This window comes from Lycorma delicatula, chromosome 7 (assembly GCF_047948215.1).
Source record: "Lycorma delicatula isolate Av1 chromosome 7, ASM4794821v1, whole genome shotgun sequence".
Taxonomy (NCBI): Eukaryota; Metazoa; Arthropoda; class Insecta; order Hemiptera; family Fulgoridae; genus Lycorma; species Lycorma delicatula.
This window is the reverse complement of record NC_134461.1, coordinates 2,873,697-2,889,481: the sequence shown is the minus strand read 5'-3', so window position 1 is coordinate 2,889,481 and position 15,785 is coordinate 2,873,697. Positions and strand designations below refer to the sequence as shown.

The 15,785-nt window shown below is 34.3% G+C and overlaps 1 protein-coding gene across 3 annotated transcripts in view; it reads right to left on the bottom strand.

Moving 5' to 3' along the window:
- The window catches only part of LOC142327592 (integrin alpha-PS2-like), a 134,468-nt gene that overhangs the window by 9,183 nt on the left and 109,500 nt on the right, over positions 1-15,785 (bottom strand). For all 3 annotated transcript variants that reach the window (XM_075370770.1, XM_075370771.1, XM_075370768.1), the window contains 4 exons: positions 11,962-12,056; positions 10,039-10,105; positions 2,986-3,209; positions 27-251 (listed from right to left, as the gene is read on the bottom strand). In XM_075370770.1, the coding sequence (XP_075226885.1) occupies positions 27-251; positions 2,986-3,209; positions 10,039-10,105; positions 11,962-12,056 (611 nt within the window). The remainder of the gene's footprint in view (positions 1-26; positions 252-2,985; positions 3,210-10,038; positions 10,106-11,961; positions 12,057-15,785) is intronic.

The following is a 15,785-nucleotide window of genomic DNA, read 5'->3' as shown; positions in this document are numbered from 1 at the left end:
AAGCTAACAAAAAAATTATTACTCACTCTACGGAGAATACAGCACAGAAGTGTAAATGCAATTATGCCGATACAAACGGCAAGAATTAGTAACCGTAGTTTAATTATTCTTCCTTTGCTCCGCACCGGATATATTTTGGTCGCAACACTATGTACGTAAATGTTATTTTCACTGTGTGAATTGACGAGTGGCAATCTTATAATTCGCGCATAAACTTCTGAGGTTGCTTGTATTTCAGTAAAATCTTCAGCCTAAAAAATAAATAACAAATCGGTTAAAAAACAATTAAAACAACTACAATTCTGTACCGTATTAGTAAGCTACAAAAGTTTCTTGAAGCGTTGATTATTTCATAAAAACAAAATATAAGCGTATATTTTCTTTGAAACTGTAAGAATTACCTTCAGCCGCTACTCTTTTTGTAAAATTTCATAAAAGCGTGTGGAAATATTTCTGAAACCCGTTCTCAGAAATATTCTTTAACCGTTTTACGTCAGAAATAAAATCTTGTTTGGCCTTCTTTTCAGAGACGGTTTCAAGCAAATAACAAAGAATCGGCTAGCGCTTTTGGAAGTCCAGACATTATGTCGGGAAAGCCACCATGTTCTTTCTGAGGTAATATCGACTCAAAAAATATTTTTCTTATGCTGATGACACAGCGTACATTTAGTTCATCGTATCAATAAATATCATTATTATAACTATTTACAGATTAAAAGTAATCAAATTCTCAATACAACCGATCAATAATTCACTGAAATTAGAATCTTGTCTTGAGTAGGTTTCACGTGCCGATTAATGAATAAGGAAAAATTATTTTTCGGATTCATTTTATAAGAATCTGAAGGGGGTTACGCATATGCAAAAAAAAAGTCAAAGAGATTGTTTATTTAAAGATATTCAGTAAATAATCTGATAGTACAATTAATAAATATAATTTCCCTGATTCATCGAGGTAAATACTATAGTACTTTTTTAATCTTTGGAGCAGCATATCGACGATTACTTATGCCATCTATGTAATGCATCAGTACGTATAAAATATTTACGTTTTAACTTGAAAATTTAAGAAAAAAATATATTCCTTAGTAAAAACTTTTCACGTTCTAGTAAATTAGAAAATACTTAAATACAACACCGAAAGTAGAAGCAAGCATCATACAGAAACAAATATTCTGTTTAAAAAAACAAATAATTTTCTCATGCCGTGTTAAACACCATTGAAATTTCAGAAACTGATAGCATTACGGCTCGATTTTTGAACTCAAAAGTTACAGAAAATACTTTTATTATATCCTTTTTATCGGATCGATGAATTCTATAACGATGCAAATTATTTTGCAGGTCCCATACTTAATTGTTTTTTAATCCTATAAAAAAATAATAAATACGCCGGTCTCCGTGGCGCGAGTGGTAGCGTCTCGGCCTTTCACCCGGAGGTCCTGGGTTCGATTCCCGGTCAGGCATGGCATTTTTTATACACTACATTTCCATATCCCACGCTCAGGCTTCGAACTTATTATGTGGTGATATCGTCTGACAAAAAAAAATATTCTTTGATGTATCAAAATTAAATTAATTTAAATCGATTTAATTTTACGTTAAATCATCGTGTTAACGATAAATATTGTGCGATTCAGCGTATATACCAACCCGAACCCTAGTACAAGGAGAATTTCATGTCGCACCGGTTTGTCAAAAAACAAGGTGTGGTGTGCATCCTACAGAAAGAAAATCTTTATCCTTTCTGAGAATGAATTTTGTAAAAACTGTTTTCTGAATTAAACGCAGAATCTCATAGACACCTTATTTGTACAATACAAAAACCACCATCAAGATTATTAAACACCGTTTCAAAAAGTTAATTGTTGATCGGCTGATATTGCCGATCTATGAAAAAAAATTAATTCGTTCTGATAAAAAAAGTAGTAAATAAATGATCGGCTGTTATTTTCAACATAAAGACAAAATTAGTTATTTCATGCTGTTAATTTTTTTTTCACAATTCAGTATTGTTTTTTAATAAAAGTTAAACTTCAGTATCCTGTATTCAATTTTTTCTTAATTATTTACATTAATCTTTTCAAAATTAAATTTTGCACATTTGTTATTGAAAAATAAAAAAAGAACTTAATTAACAAAGTTTTTACGTTAAACACAAAAACGTGTTATTTTTCCCCAAATTTTTCTGTTTTACGTCCTACATTTTTAAAACTAATGGAGGTATAATTCTGGGACCTATTTTTTTTTTTTGTATTTTCAGGTCAAAAACCATAAGAAACAACTAAATTCGCCCCTTGATTTACCTTCCCAGAATTTCAGAAAGTCTTCATTTCCCCGGGAAACCTAACTCCAAGCGAAATATTTCGCCACCCGTATCTCGCTAACGAAGCGTTTTTCGGCTTACGTTTATGTGAAATGTTTTCCTATTTTTAGCTGTAAATTGCCATACAGTCTTGAATCGCTTTGTAAATAAACAAAAGACTTTCTAAAAATGACCATCTTCTGAAAAAGGTGTTCAAAAATACAGTGAAATGAGCAGCATGAAATAAATAAGCCCCCTCTATTAATCATGAGACCTTGCCGTCGGTGAGGGGGCTTGAGTACTCAGGGATACATAGTAGCTGGACTGAAGGTGCAACCATATCGGAGAGGTATCTGTTGAGAGCCAGACTAAGGAATGATTCCTGAAAGAGGGCACCAGCTCTTTCAGCAATTGTTAGGGGAGTGAGTCACAATGCGTTTGAAAATGAAGTAAAAAGCCGTTTCATTTTCTTCTAACTATAGAGCTATAAAGTTTTCAATAATGCTTTTAATCCATTTTTACTTGAAAAAATGAAAACACGAACAAGCTTTAAAACAAGTTATATATCAAATTTTATATCAACACTAACAATATAATTTTACAGCTGAGATTTCTTCTTTCTTTGATCGAGCAAATATTTTCATATTTTAGTGTAAGCGATAAAAATTTATAGTGCAAACCTTCATTGAAACTGATCTTGCCCAAAAACGAGAACGAAAATCGACTGAAGCTTCTTGATTATGAACTAAACATCTTAAAGTACATTTTATTTTAATACAGTTAGCCGATTTACTGCAATTAGATAAACCTTTCGCATTTGTGTACATGTTATATCTTGAAGGTTTATTATCTCTGTGTACTGATGGAGGTATCTCAATTCCCAATTGTGATGTTATCCGTGCCTCTAAAAGAAAAGAAATGATAAAAAAAGACAAGAACCTTTGTTATACTAATAAATTTATATTACAAAGCTATTACAAGAAAACTGTACACAAAAAGGGAAAAGTGGGATAAAGATCAGTTGTAGTGGCTAAAGGATCTACCGTTAAATTAAAATCATAATTGTGAAGGTCATGTGGTCTACCGAGCGAGAACTAGTGATGAGAATAACGTTGAAAAAATACTGGATTTACGGTTCAGTCGCGCTGATACATTGCACAAAATTATGGTCACCGAAAAATCGTTGGTGATGACTCCTTAGACACTGAAACATTTAAAAGGGCTACCGAGTGTTTTCTATGTCATTGCGAATTAAGTGACGATCGAGTACGTCATCACTCACATATCACAGGACGGTTTCTTGGCGCCTGTCAAAACGAGCGCAATTTAAATCGTAAGCGCACCAAGCATATTCCAATATTCTTTCATAACTCCCGCGATTACGATAGCCATCATATAGTTCAAGCTTTGAGAAAGTACAAGGAAAACGTAAAAATAAACACGTAACTGTATTTCAGTTTAAAGCGTATCGGTGTCAAATGTCGACTGCCGACTTGAACATCAACTTACTTAATTAGCTCCATAAAAACCACGCACGTCCACAAAAAAAATAATGTTTACGATGCAAACTTATCTCACAGAATGAATTTGTTCTGTTAGATAACATTTATCCCCTCTTCCCTCCCGCACAAGAACATCCGGTTGACATGCTTAACTACCACGTACATCCGGTTGACACTGAACATGATTAAACATGTTTATCGGTAACTTCTAAGAAATAAATAAATTATTTAAACCAAAAAGAAAATGTTACAATTTTCACATCGCCCAAGAGGTATGTAACATAATAGCGCGTTGAGATTTTTTTAACGAGCGATATTTCTTCCCGAGAGGCCTACATACACTCGAAAGCTAGAGTTGACAAACTTAATCTTCAGTGAATTCGTCGTCTTTCTTTCCATAATAAGTTAATTTCATCGAATGATGTCTTAAAACGGATATTTCGTATGTATATGTCTTTGGTAAATAGCTTTGAAAGCAACCCGGTTCATCCGTTTCGGTGTCGTACAAGATGGTACAAATACGAACCTGACTGTATTGAGTATACAGTTTTCTCATATCCAAATAATATGTAGTCTGTACCGATAAGAAGATCGGTCAACCTTTTCCACGGTAGCTTCTTTAGAAAATAATTTTCATCGTTGAAAGCGTTAATAAGTGATACGGCGTCTATCAAACTCGCAGTCATTTCACACTCGAATCGTTGACGTTCGGGTTGGTGTAGCTTCTTATGTCATCTACATTTCCCCCACCACCACCACTCCATTCGGCAATTTTACAAAATAACCGGTAGAGAAAGATCAAACTAATCAATTTTTAAAAGGTACAGGGCATTTGTGCCGCTAAAAGAGTTAATCGTATGGAGAAGAATGTGATTTATTTCAATTGTCGATAACTTTAGATTATGTATTTGAAGGATTATGTATTTAAATTTCGCGGTTGTAGTGGACAAGTAAGGTCTAAATAAAATAAATGTGTCTTTTAAGGACTACAATATTATAACACAAACGACACAAACTTTCACACGTAATCACGCAAAAAAAAAAAAAACTTAAAACTTCCTTACAGTAATGTACGACTGTTGTTTAATAATAATAACTATTTACGTTGCCGGATGAAAAAGGTTCTAAGGCCTGTAACGTGATTTGATTTTGGCACTCTCCACTGCCAAATTAGGTTTCGAATGGTGAAGAGAGTGTTTAACACAAATACATTTTTTTATTTATTTAGTTTTGGCCTTGAAAAGACCCGTTTTGATTTTGGGAAAAAGGATTTTTGTAATTATTTAAGTATATGTTTTAATAATATATGTATACGTATATTTTATTATATTTAATCATCTTTATTTTTTTCTTTCAAGATCTCCTTCTTCGGTTCATAAATGTATTCCGTATCGATTCAATATAAACATATACGTCACCGATATTTGGGTCGAAATTTACAAGTACATCGCTCTGAACAATGTACAGTACAAACTATTCGTCTGCAGTCAGATCCATTTTTGAAGTGGTAGTGCACAGTTTGAACTTCATTATTTATACAAGTCGGTAGTATTTGTCGGGCTGACTGTTTTTTCTTGTAGTGATAAATCGTATCACGTTGAAGGGTGACAGGTTGTTTGCGATATATTTTATGTGTCGGCGTTTCCTGTAGTAGATAAGGAAGACCGGACGACTGCTTATCAGTAGGCGTTTCATGTGTTGAAGAACGACAGGATGTTTGTGATGTATTTTTTTATGTCGGTGATTCTTGTAATAGATAAGATTTTGTCAATATTTAAAAAACAGGATGTGTCGATGATAAACATATTCAAACATGATAGTTTCCTGTAATAGATAAGACTGTCAATACTTAGAAAGCAGGATGTGTTGATAAACATATTCAAACGCGCTCAAAGTTGACCGGATGTGTGCGGGTAATAGAGACGGTTATAAATTAACCGCTCATGAACGTGTTAGAATCATTCTAAGACCATCCGTTGAAGAAGACGCATCATGTCTGTTACGTTGAGAAATGAATTTACTGAACTTCTGAACAAAAACTTTACGTTCAGCTGACACTAAGAGCGTGGGCGATCTCGTTGAAAAACAATACGAAATAATCATGGAAAATGGTGACAATAAGTACGGGAACAGTGTATTCTGTTCGATCAAGGCTGACGATGAAATTAAACGTTTTTCTTCTGAGATTCGGAGAAGCGATTTCAGGACTACAACATTAAAAAAACACATACAAAACAATCACACATAAATACGTAAACAAAAATAATTTAAACCACCATCCGGTAACGTAAGACGATTGTAAAATAATCGTTAGCGGGTTGTGTGTATCGAAACTATAGATAATACTATTTTATGTAACTTCTTATCTGCGTATGCGTAGACGAAACGTGTATTGTTCATTTCGACCTACATTATAATCGATTGTCCGCCCCCGTACGCGTGGACGTTTCCCAGAAAACAGGGATGTGTCGACGACAAACATATTCAAAGATGCTTGTTTCCGGTATAAGATGGTCGCTTCCGAATCCGAGCTCTGCGATCGCTCGACAGAGAGTGGCGGTTTTCGCGCGCATCACTGCATCGACGTTATGATATGTTCGTCAGCTGTTCTTCACTCGCGCATCAAAACTCGGACGGTGAACATCCTGCGCTGCTTCATTGACGTACGCACGCAAAAAACCACCTCCCGGTGCTCGACCCACGACGAGGCCGTCACAGTGACGCCTCCTGGTGCAGCGGCCACAACCTGCAGGACGGTTCTCGAGGGACGTCTATCCGAATCGATAGGAGTTCTGTCATCACAAAATAACGTCATCCAAGACGGCCGACTACCGCAATCTTGGATGACGTAATTCGTGGCGACAGTACTACTATTTCCGTACTACTATCCGCATTTACTTTTTTTTATATATTTATTATTTCTACTTTTTTTATATCCGACTTACGTTGTTACGAGTTTAGTCGTTACGATCTTTGTCCGCTATCCGGTGGCGTAGTCCGATAAAAGCCTTGGCATTTCATTTTAAGCTCACGTTACCGGTGTCGATTCAGATATTTAATTATATACAGCAGAGTTGAGTAGGTTAAACCTAGCTCTAGTCCCTCTTGCACTTGTGTAAGGGCGAACTCTTTAAACGCTTTTTAAAAGAAGTCGAGAGTTCTAAGGTTGAAATCCTAGCAAAGACAAGCGTAACTTTTTTCCCGGATTTGATTACTATATAGTGGATACCGGTGTTCTTTGGCGGTTCGGATTCAATTAACCGTACATCTCAGGAACGGTCGACCTGAGACTGTACAAGACTACACTTCATTTACATTCATACATATCATCCTCATTCATCCTCTAAAGTAATACCTGACGGTGGTTCCGGAGGCTAAATAGAAAAAGAGAGGTATACATACACAGCTAGTACTATATACACACATACACAGACTATATACTCACTTTTTATAGCTCTATACAGGTGCTACGCCACCCTGTTATACGCCCTGTACTAGTTTTTTCCACTTGATCTCTTCTCCCGTTCCTCTCGTTTTCTCTCACTTCTTCACTTCTTTCCGTACGTTTAGTTAATAAAGGATCGATCCATTTGAAGTGTCTCAAAAAAAAAAAAAATAAGCCGGTTGCTTGACCGATTCAAAAAAACTGAAACATATCCACTCGTTTCCTGCATGTTTCAGGACCTTAAAACTATTTTTATCTGTGGCGGCCAGTTACGGTGCGCACACCTATTTTTTTTTTTATTCTAAGAGTTTACGGAAAGAATCATAACTAAAAAACTATTGAGCCTGAAAGGACGAAACAAAAAGCAATTTATTCATATTTTCTCAAGATAAAATACCGGTCCACCGGCTTATTTACCCATCTCTTTTCTTTCTACGAGAAAATTACCGATAGTTGAACATGGAAAATGGTGAAATTTCACATTTGGCGTTTTTTTCAAGAGGCAGGGATGCCATAGACAGTTTGAATTATTTTTTTATACGTAGGCATATGTTAGTAGTTTTATCATAAATAGTAATAACGGTGATATACTTAACCCTAAATTTTATATTAAAAAAATTGAAACTGTTTTTGCCATACCTGCCTCTTGAAAAAAATTACCAAAAGTGAAATTTTACCTTTTTTAATGTTCAACTTTATCGGTAATTTTCCAATTTAACCAAATAAATAATAAATTGTCAATACAGGTAAATTTTTTAGTATTATTAGATATAACTTAATAAAATGTCAGCTAAAAAAACACTACAGTCCGACGGTGCTTAGTTTAAATGTTTATGTACGCAGAAACAAATACGTAATTAGTTTTTACTAATTACCCTTTCTTTCGCCCTTCCAGCGGTTTTTGGATTGATTTGGCGATCAAAGAGCCTTTGCTTTTCGCCAATCGCTGATCGTTACTGAAAAAACAACTAAACCGCTTTCATATTTCCACGACTAAACTAGAAAAGGGAACGAACAAGAACGTTCCATACACACGCAGACTAAAAAAAGAAACACCTTCCACCAGCAAGCCAGGGTCGGCACTGCGGAAGCGACAGTGCTCTCTCTCTCTCCATGTAACAAGCAAGGGTTCTCCCTAGTCCTGCTTGCACTCTTTTCAGAGCGGAAGCCGTAATCGGTGTTTTAGTAATCGCTTGCGCTTTCGTAAACGATCCGATAGCAGGTAAGAGGTGCGAAGAGTGACAAAAGGACAATCAGGTCTCTGGCAGACCGTAGCTCGCTGCGGGCACTTGTCGCAATCGCGGGATTGCCCGACAAAGTAGCAGATACCGGCGAGTAAGTAATAGATTAGCTTAGCTCGTCTTATTTACTTAGGGAAGCGTCGGTGAAGATGTCGACGGTAGAATCTGAAGAGTCTAAGGGAAAACCCAGGCCAGATAAAAAAGAAGAATTCGTCGGGAGGATGTTTCTATCTTCTCCTCTAACGACGAAAGCTAAGCTTGTCAGACAGGTTCTTTCCTTTTAGAAGCGTAATTTGTGGAACTATACGAGCAATTGTTCTGCTCATATCGCTGTTAAGGGTTCCTTGAAAGCCTTTGAAGCGCTTCTGTAGCGGTTCGCAGAGCGATTCCACGTCTTAATGTCATCTTAGCCTGCAAGCAGCCAGAGATCATCTTCCTAAATAGAAACGAAGGCTCCACAAAAACAATTAAAGAAATTAGAGAGGAATTTCATGCTGCCCTTTGGTGTAAGAGGTCAAATTTAAGAATTAGCAACATAAAGAATACTAGGAAAGGTCTGGTTGTTGTAGCAAACGAGAAGGAATAGTTTCAGAATTCGGTCGGTAAAACGTTGAAGTTCAAAGCGGACCGAAAATGTAAAAGAAGGCCTCAAGTTATTGTCGATGATATAGATAATCGCCTGTCCAAGGAGAAGGTTGCGTCTCTCATACGAGAACAAAACACCGATTTGGATGAGGTGAAATTCAAGTCTGAGTGTAGGTTTCTATTCAAACCGGCAGATATGATGCCCAAAGGTTTCACGGCGCATTCAAAGTTGGGCCCGGTCTGTTTAACAAGTTTATTTGTGGATTTCTCTTGTTTCAGAGTCAACGAATACATTGATGTTCAGAGATGTCTTAAGCGTTTAGGGCAAAATTCTGTCGATACGCTTCACTCTGCGCATATAGTGGTGACGAGCCCGGTCTTGTGTTACAATTAGAAGTCTAGTTGTGTAGTAGAAAACAACAGCCGTGATTTTTACTGAGATAATACGTTATGTAAATATAACAGTCGTTACAAACAAACAAGAAGCGGTAACCGATATACAAGTAAGGACTGATCGATAGGCGAGTTGTATCTATATAATTTTTCTATTTTGTATCTATTCTGTACGACTACGTACAAAAAAATACACAGATGATTGGAGTCTAGTACTGGCAGAAAGTACATGCAGCTATTATTTTACTTGTAAAAGGCTACATTAAACGCTTGAAAAAACTGTTGATTTTGGTTTATATTATTCCGTATTAAGTCCCTTGAACAACAAGAAGAGCAGCAGCTTTTCTCTGAGCTCAGTATTTTCCCATTAAGAGTCCTACTCGCTATCTTATGCGGAGGAAAATAATAAAAATGTTTTCTTCATTTAACGTTGAGCTTCTTAAACACTTTTCTTACAAAACTATTATTAATCGCATAACTAGAACAAATCTATACATTTTATGGCGAAACCCTTTCTAACTGAAAAAGGCGATATAATAAATTAATTAAAAGTTTTAGTCGCAATACCTGATTGTTTTCCTGAATTTATTGTGTTTTGCAGACTGCTGCAAGAACTTTGTAATTTCCTTTTCTCCTAAAACAAGTTAAATAAAAATGTCATTTGTTGAGAAAAATTTGCTTAAAAATTACTTATAACAGAATCGCATCGCATGTAGAGTTTGTGTTTGCATTGTACTTATAAAATGTCAAGTTTTAGATGTTCAAAGCACAAAGGAAAAGAGAGGAATCCGTACTATAACAAATCTAATTAATATTTTTGGTTTAATACTCAAAAGGCTTAACCTTTTTTTGATGATCTTTAGAATTTAAAATTCCGTGTTACTTTATAAAAAAAATAAATAATTTTACAACAGTTTTTTATTTATTTATTTTTTTATAAAGTCTCAACTGTTATAAACATAACTGACTATCACATTGACATAATTTATTTTAAAATACGATGAGCCACTGTTACAGCTACACAAGTATCATAACTTTCATACAATTAACGTGTGAAATTTTAATTATCGTTACAGATAAGACAAATGATGTGAACTCCTAATTTCGAAAACGTTTGAACGCGTCAAATTCATTTTGTTGGTAAGCGGTTTTTTATATATTAACCGTAAATAATTTTATTCCGGTCTTTTACAGTATTCCATAATTATTTAGATATAAAGCATCTAATGTCTGCTGAAGTAAATATACACGATTTCTTTTTCAGTAACCCAAAACAATTTATTTAAACGCTTCATTTACACGGATAAAATTACATTTTAAATCGGATTTATAATGTTCGGTTCATTTTTAAATTATTTTTTCAGCTTTTGAGTCGATTCTTTAGGCTCAGCGCTAAATAATTTTACCGATCTGTGGATGTCATTATTAGTCTATAAAATGTATTTATTATTAAATTTTACACGGATATAGTCAAATTTAACACCCTAATTGTACTGTCTGCTTTATAGCCTTAACATATAGTAGTAAATCAAGTCCAAAAAATAATAATTTAAAAAATTAGGGTGGCGGTAGTTTTAAAAAACCGATCTAACGGGTACTAAGATTGTTCATCGATGTTGTACACGGTTCAAGGAAACAGAATATCTGTGAACGTGTAAAAGCAATGTTTAGAAGAATCAAAGAAAGTTTCTGACACAGCTCGTGTGAGAATCTACTGCGTGTGATGAGTAAAAACCGGAGATTCCAAAGATTTGTTATGTCGATGTGATGCTTAAATAATGCGTCTAAGATTTTGCCTCTCAAACAAAAGGATTTCGGAATTTCTTTTTTTATTTGGTGTTTTGTGATGAAACAATGTTTCATTTAACCGAGAAGTTAATCCCCTTATAACGATCGCGTATGAGTTAATCGTTTAAATTTAATGTCTTCCGAGCCGCTTTCAGGATAAAAATTTACGGCTTCTTTTACGAAAAATGATCACTGTAATCCAGATGCGCTATAGAACTGCTGCTTCTACGAACAAAGATTCTGCGACTATATTTTCCAGCAAGATGGAATAAATTTTTCTTATTTTTCATCTCTTATTCTTTTCTCGCTTTACGAACTGTTTTTCGACTGAAATCCTTTTTAAATAAACTTTATTATCGTTTATCGCGGAAGTTTAACGTACTTTAGATCGTTTATTTATGAAACTTTGAATTTAGGAAAACGTAATCCGCTATTTATCCCTCTGTATCTGTAAAAAAATAATATTTTTGACGTAAATTAAAACCGTAAACTAAAATGTAGTTATTAAAATCGTGTAAAGTGTACGACAAAATTTTTGCTTTGCGATATTTACAAAAGAAAAGATTAAAAAAACAAACAAAATAAAATCAAAAAACTTAAGTAACATTTACAAAGAATCAGTCGTATATAAAATATAGCAAGTGTGAAATCGATATCTATGATATGAGTTAATAAAAATGATAACACTGCAAGACAGTCTACCTTCAGTCTCTTATTATAAACGTTCTCGACAAATTCACATTCAATAGGACCAGTAGTACGTGGCTGTTCCAATAAGTAAAGCAGATGGTTGTTACCTGAAAAAATATGAAAAAAAAAATTACGCCTAATCATACTGGTGTACGCACGCGTGTTTACATATCACATTATTACATACCACCGTTACAACAATAAAAATGTTACGATGGAAAACATTTTCAAGATGAGTCTCATGATATTATCCATTAGTCTAATCTTTTGTTAGTTTGTAAATCATTATTGCGTGTAAAAATTGAAAACTATTAACAAATTTTTACTTATTTCTTTATTTTACTTTCATACTCCTCAGTTTCCGATAACACAATTTATTATCCGATTAAATTATTAATGTTTTCTAATATTATCGATAATTATCAGAAATTAAAATATCAAATTTATAAATATGAAAATACATACAAACGATTGAATTGTCGCATATTTCTTCAATAGAGCGATCAAGAATTGTCGTTCGGTTTTGGACATACAACAGGTTTTAAATTATTTAAACCGTAAACTTTTCTTTAAACAACAAAGCCGAACCAAATTTAATAAATATGTTTTCAAAATTCACATCGTTCATAACACTTTCTGTTACTCTTTGGCTGTTTTCAATGACTTTCTAACTGTCATTAAAAAAATTACAATTTAAAATAATTTTCATGCCGAGCACGAAAATAAAATTATTATCGAATTAAACATAACGACTGCAAAAACAATAGCTATAAAATGTGGAGAATAATTAAAGAAATTATCGATAAAAATAAAAACGTTAACGATAATGTTAGTACAAATATAGAAACACTAAATCGATTTTTTGCTGATACAGGTAAAAACCACGCACATGTCATACCTTCGGTGAGTTTGGATGACAAAATTCAGTCGAGGGAGATGGCTCCGGATTACACTGTGGATCGGTTCCTTTTCCTTAATCGGCTCATGAGGTGGAACTATCATAAAAAAATTGAGAAACAACAGTTGTCCTGGCCCAGATTGCATCAGTAATGTTACGATTAAATAAATTCTGCCCTTATATTGAACACCCTTAAATTAATTATTAATAAAATTTTTACGACCGGTACAACGCGCTGGAATTAAGCCGATTTTTAAGTGTGGTGACCCTAAACTACGTATGAATTATTAGCCCGATCTATATGATTAGCTGCATCGCAAAGATTTGTGGAAAAGTTAATGAAAACTAGGCTTACGAGTTTTATCCTTAAAAACAATATTATTGCGGAGAATCGATTCGGATTCCGAAACAATAAAAGCACTGAAAACGGCCTAATTTATTTTTCGATTGAAATTGTTCGCAGTTTTAACGAAAGGAAAAAGCGCCCGATTTTATGGATTTTTTAGATTTAGTCAAGGCATTTGACACCGTTCCCCACCGTAATTTGCTAACTAAATTAGAAAAATATGGAATCAGGGGTTCAACACTTCGTTAAAACGCTATCTAAACGATCGATATCAAACAATAATAGATGAACACGATGAAACAAATCCATCATTGTAATAGTATTAAGTTAGGCGAGTACGAATCGCTGCAAGAAACAATTCTATCCCACCCGTTTTATTCCTACTATAAGTTAACGATATGCTAAACTAAAACATCGCAAAATTGTTTCTTTTGCCGATAATTCGGCATCGATTTGCAACGATGTTTCTTGGCCTGCAGCTTGCTCTTACTTTCTATCGATCATTAAGAAGCTGGTAGATAATAATTCATCGAGTTTGAATGTCTCCAAGCATTTTCTGCTGACACACTTAGCCGATCTCCTATCAATCTAACCTAAAACTCCACTCGAACCGTTGTTTCATCCCGTGCATCGATAAAGCAAGCATCTAGGGGTAGTGATACATCCATACCTCAATCGGGAACCTCATATAAGTTTTATTTGCAAAAAGTTAAAATTTTCCTCACGCTTATTCTATAAGGCTAAAAGTATCCTCCGTATTGGTGGACTAAAAACTTTACGTTATGCGTTTATAAATTCAATTTTAAAATACAGCATCGGTGTTTGGGGAGGAACTTATGATTTGCATATCGATAAACTATTTACTGTTCAAAAAAGAATCGTAAAAACAATTTTAAATAATTTCTCAAACACGGTACCGCAGATAACGATTAATATAATCCACCTTATCTGCACGTTGATATGTACTCTAGATCTTTTGGCTTACTTGGAAGCCATTATCAGGAGTTAAAATTAATACGCTTAAAGTTAAAAGTTTAAAAAATCGTAATTAAAATTTAAATAAAAAATCGGATAATTATTTTCCGAGTTATTACAAATATGAAAAATATTCTGCTGAGTTTCTAACCCCTACACTACTATCACAGGTAGGTAAAAATTACTCGTATGGAAATTTGTGTTGGCGAGCCTGGTGGTTGGACGGGGAAAAAGGCCCCGTGTAAATTAGTGCCGGTTATTCCCGGTCCTAGTGCTGAGGTGTTTACTTCTTATCAAGTTTCTTTGAAAGCCAGGTAAGCCTTCTTTGTAAATACACATGGTAAAAATTATCCGCATGTGACACAGAGCCCAGGGGATGTGGAAGGTAATTTTTACCTACACGTAATCCAGAGCCTATAAGTGGTGGGTAGTTTTTACCGTCCCTTGACTTATCCTTTGCTGGCTCTGTTGCAATAATATTCATATCGAGAGTTTGTTTAAACGCCTATCGCTTCATTATTAACATGTATATCAGTCGTTTCTTTTCAAATATTAAATGGATCGACCTAGTTCTTCTAATGATATAAGGAAAAACATTTACCGTTCAGATGATCCTGGATTTGCAGAAACAGTGAGAAAGCTTTTATCGACAGACACAGAAGAACTGTATGAGACTGAAGTTGATGATTCTTTAAGTTTAATTTTCATCTAGTTACACTTATTTTCAAATATTTTTTATTTCCCTCCGCGCTTTTTCTTACACAAAAATAACTAAAACATTATTTTTTTTTATTTTAACTGTCAGCAACCAGAAACACTTAATCCTGATCCGCTAACTTCTGATGACAGTGAAGAAGATCCAAATTATACACCCCCTTTGTCCAAATTAGAAATTGAAAATTCAAGTGAGGACTACAAGGATGACGAAGAGGAGGCTGCCGCTCAGGAACATGATACAGTAAGACCTTCCCGAGATGAAATCACATGCTCCGATGCGCCTCGTTTTTATGTTAGAGTAAACCAAAAAGCAGTGGTGTGCTGAAGAACCATCCAGAAGGGGTAGGCCACCCGCTCAAAACATTATAAATCTTCACATGCTGCCAGGACTTACTCGTTATGCTAAATAAGTTCTGGGAAATTCGCCTACAGAACTAAAAGTTTGGGACCGATTTTTTCTCGGAAAATTATGCGTCAGTTGTGTTAAAGGTTTGTGGTTCTGAAACTTCAAAACTTCATAATTTGTATTACAAAAACAAATAATCAGAAAATGTTTTATAAGTGGTTCTATTTTCTTGAAGACTGTTGTGTTATTTAGTTGTAAATACTGTTCTATATGTAATTAGAAAGTTTTTTTTTATTCATTTATGTATATTTTGAAATCTGATATGTAGTTTTAAGTATATGTGTTCTTAATTTTATTAAATGTAACTTGAACGTGCAATATATTTTATTTTGACTTGTGTTGTTGTTGGCTGTTTAATATACCAGTGTAATATACCAGATATTGGTCAAAATATATATTTCATATTACTTTATTTTTATTTATTTATGTGCAGCACACAATGATAAAAGACCTTTTGTAACAGTTTTAAATGAATATCTATAGGTAACAACCAC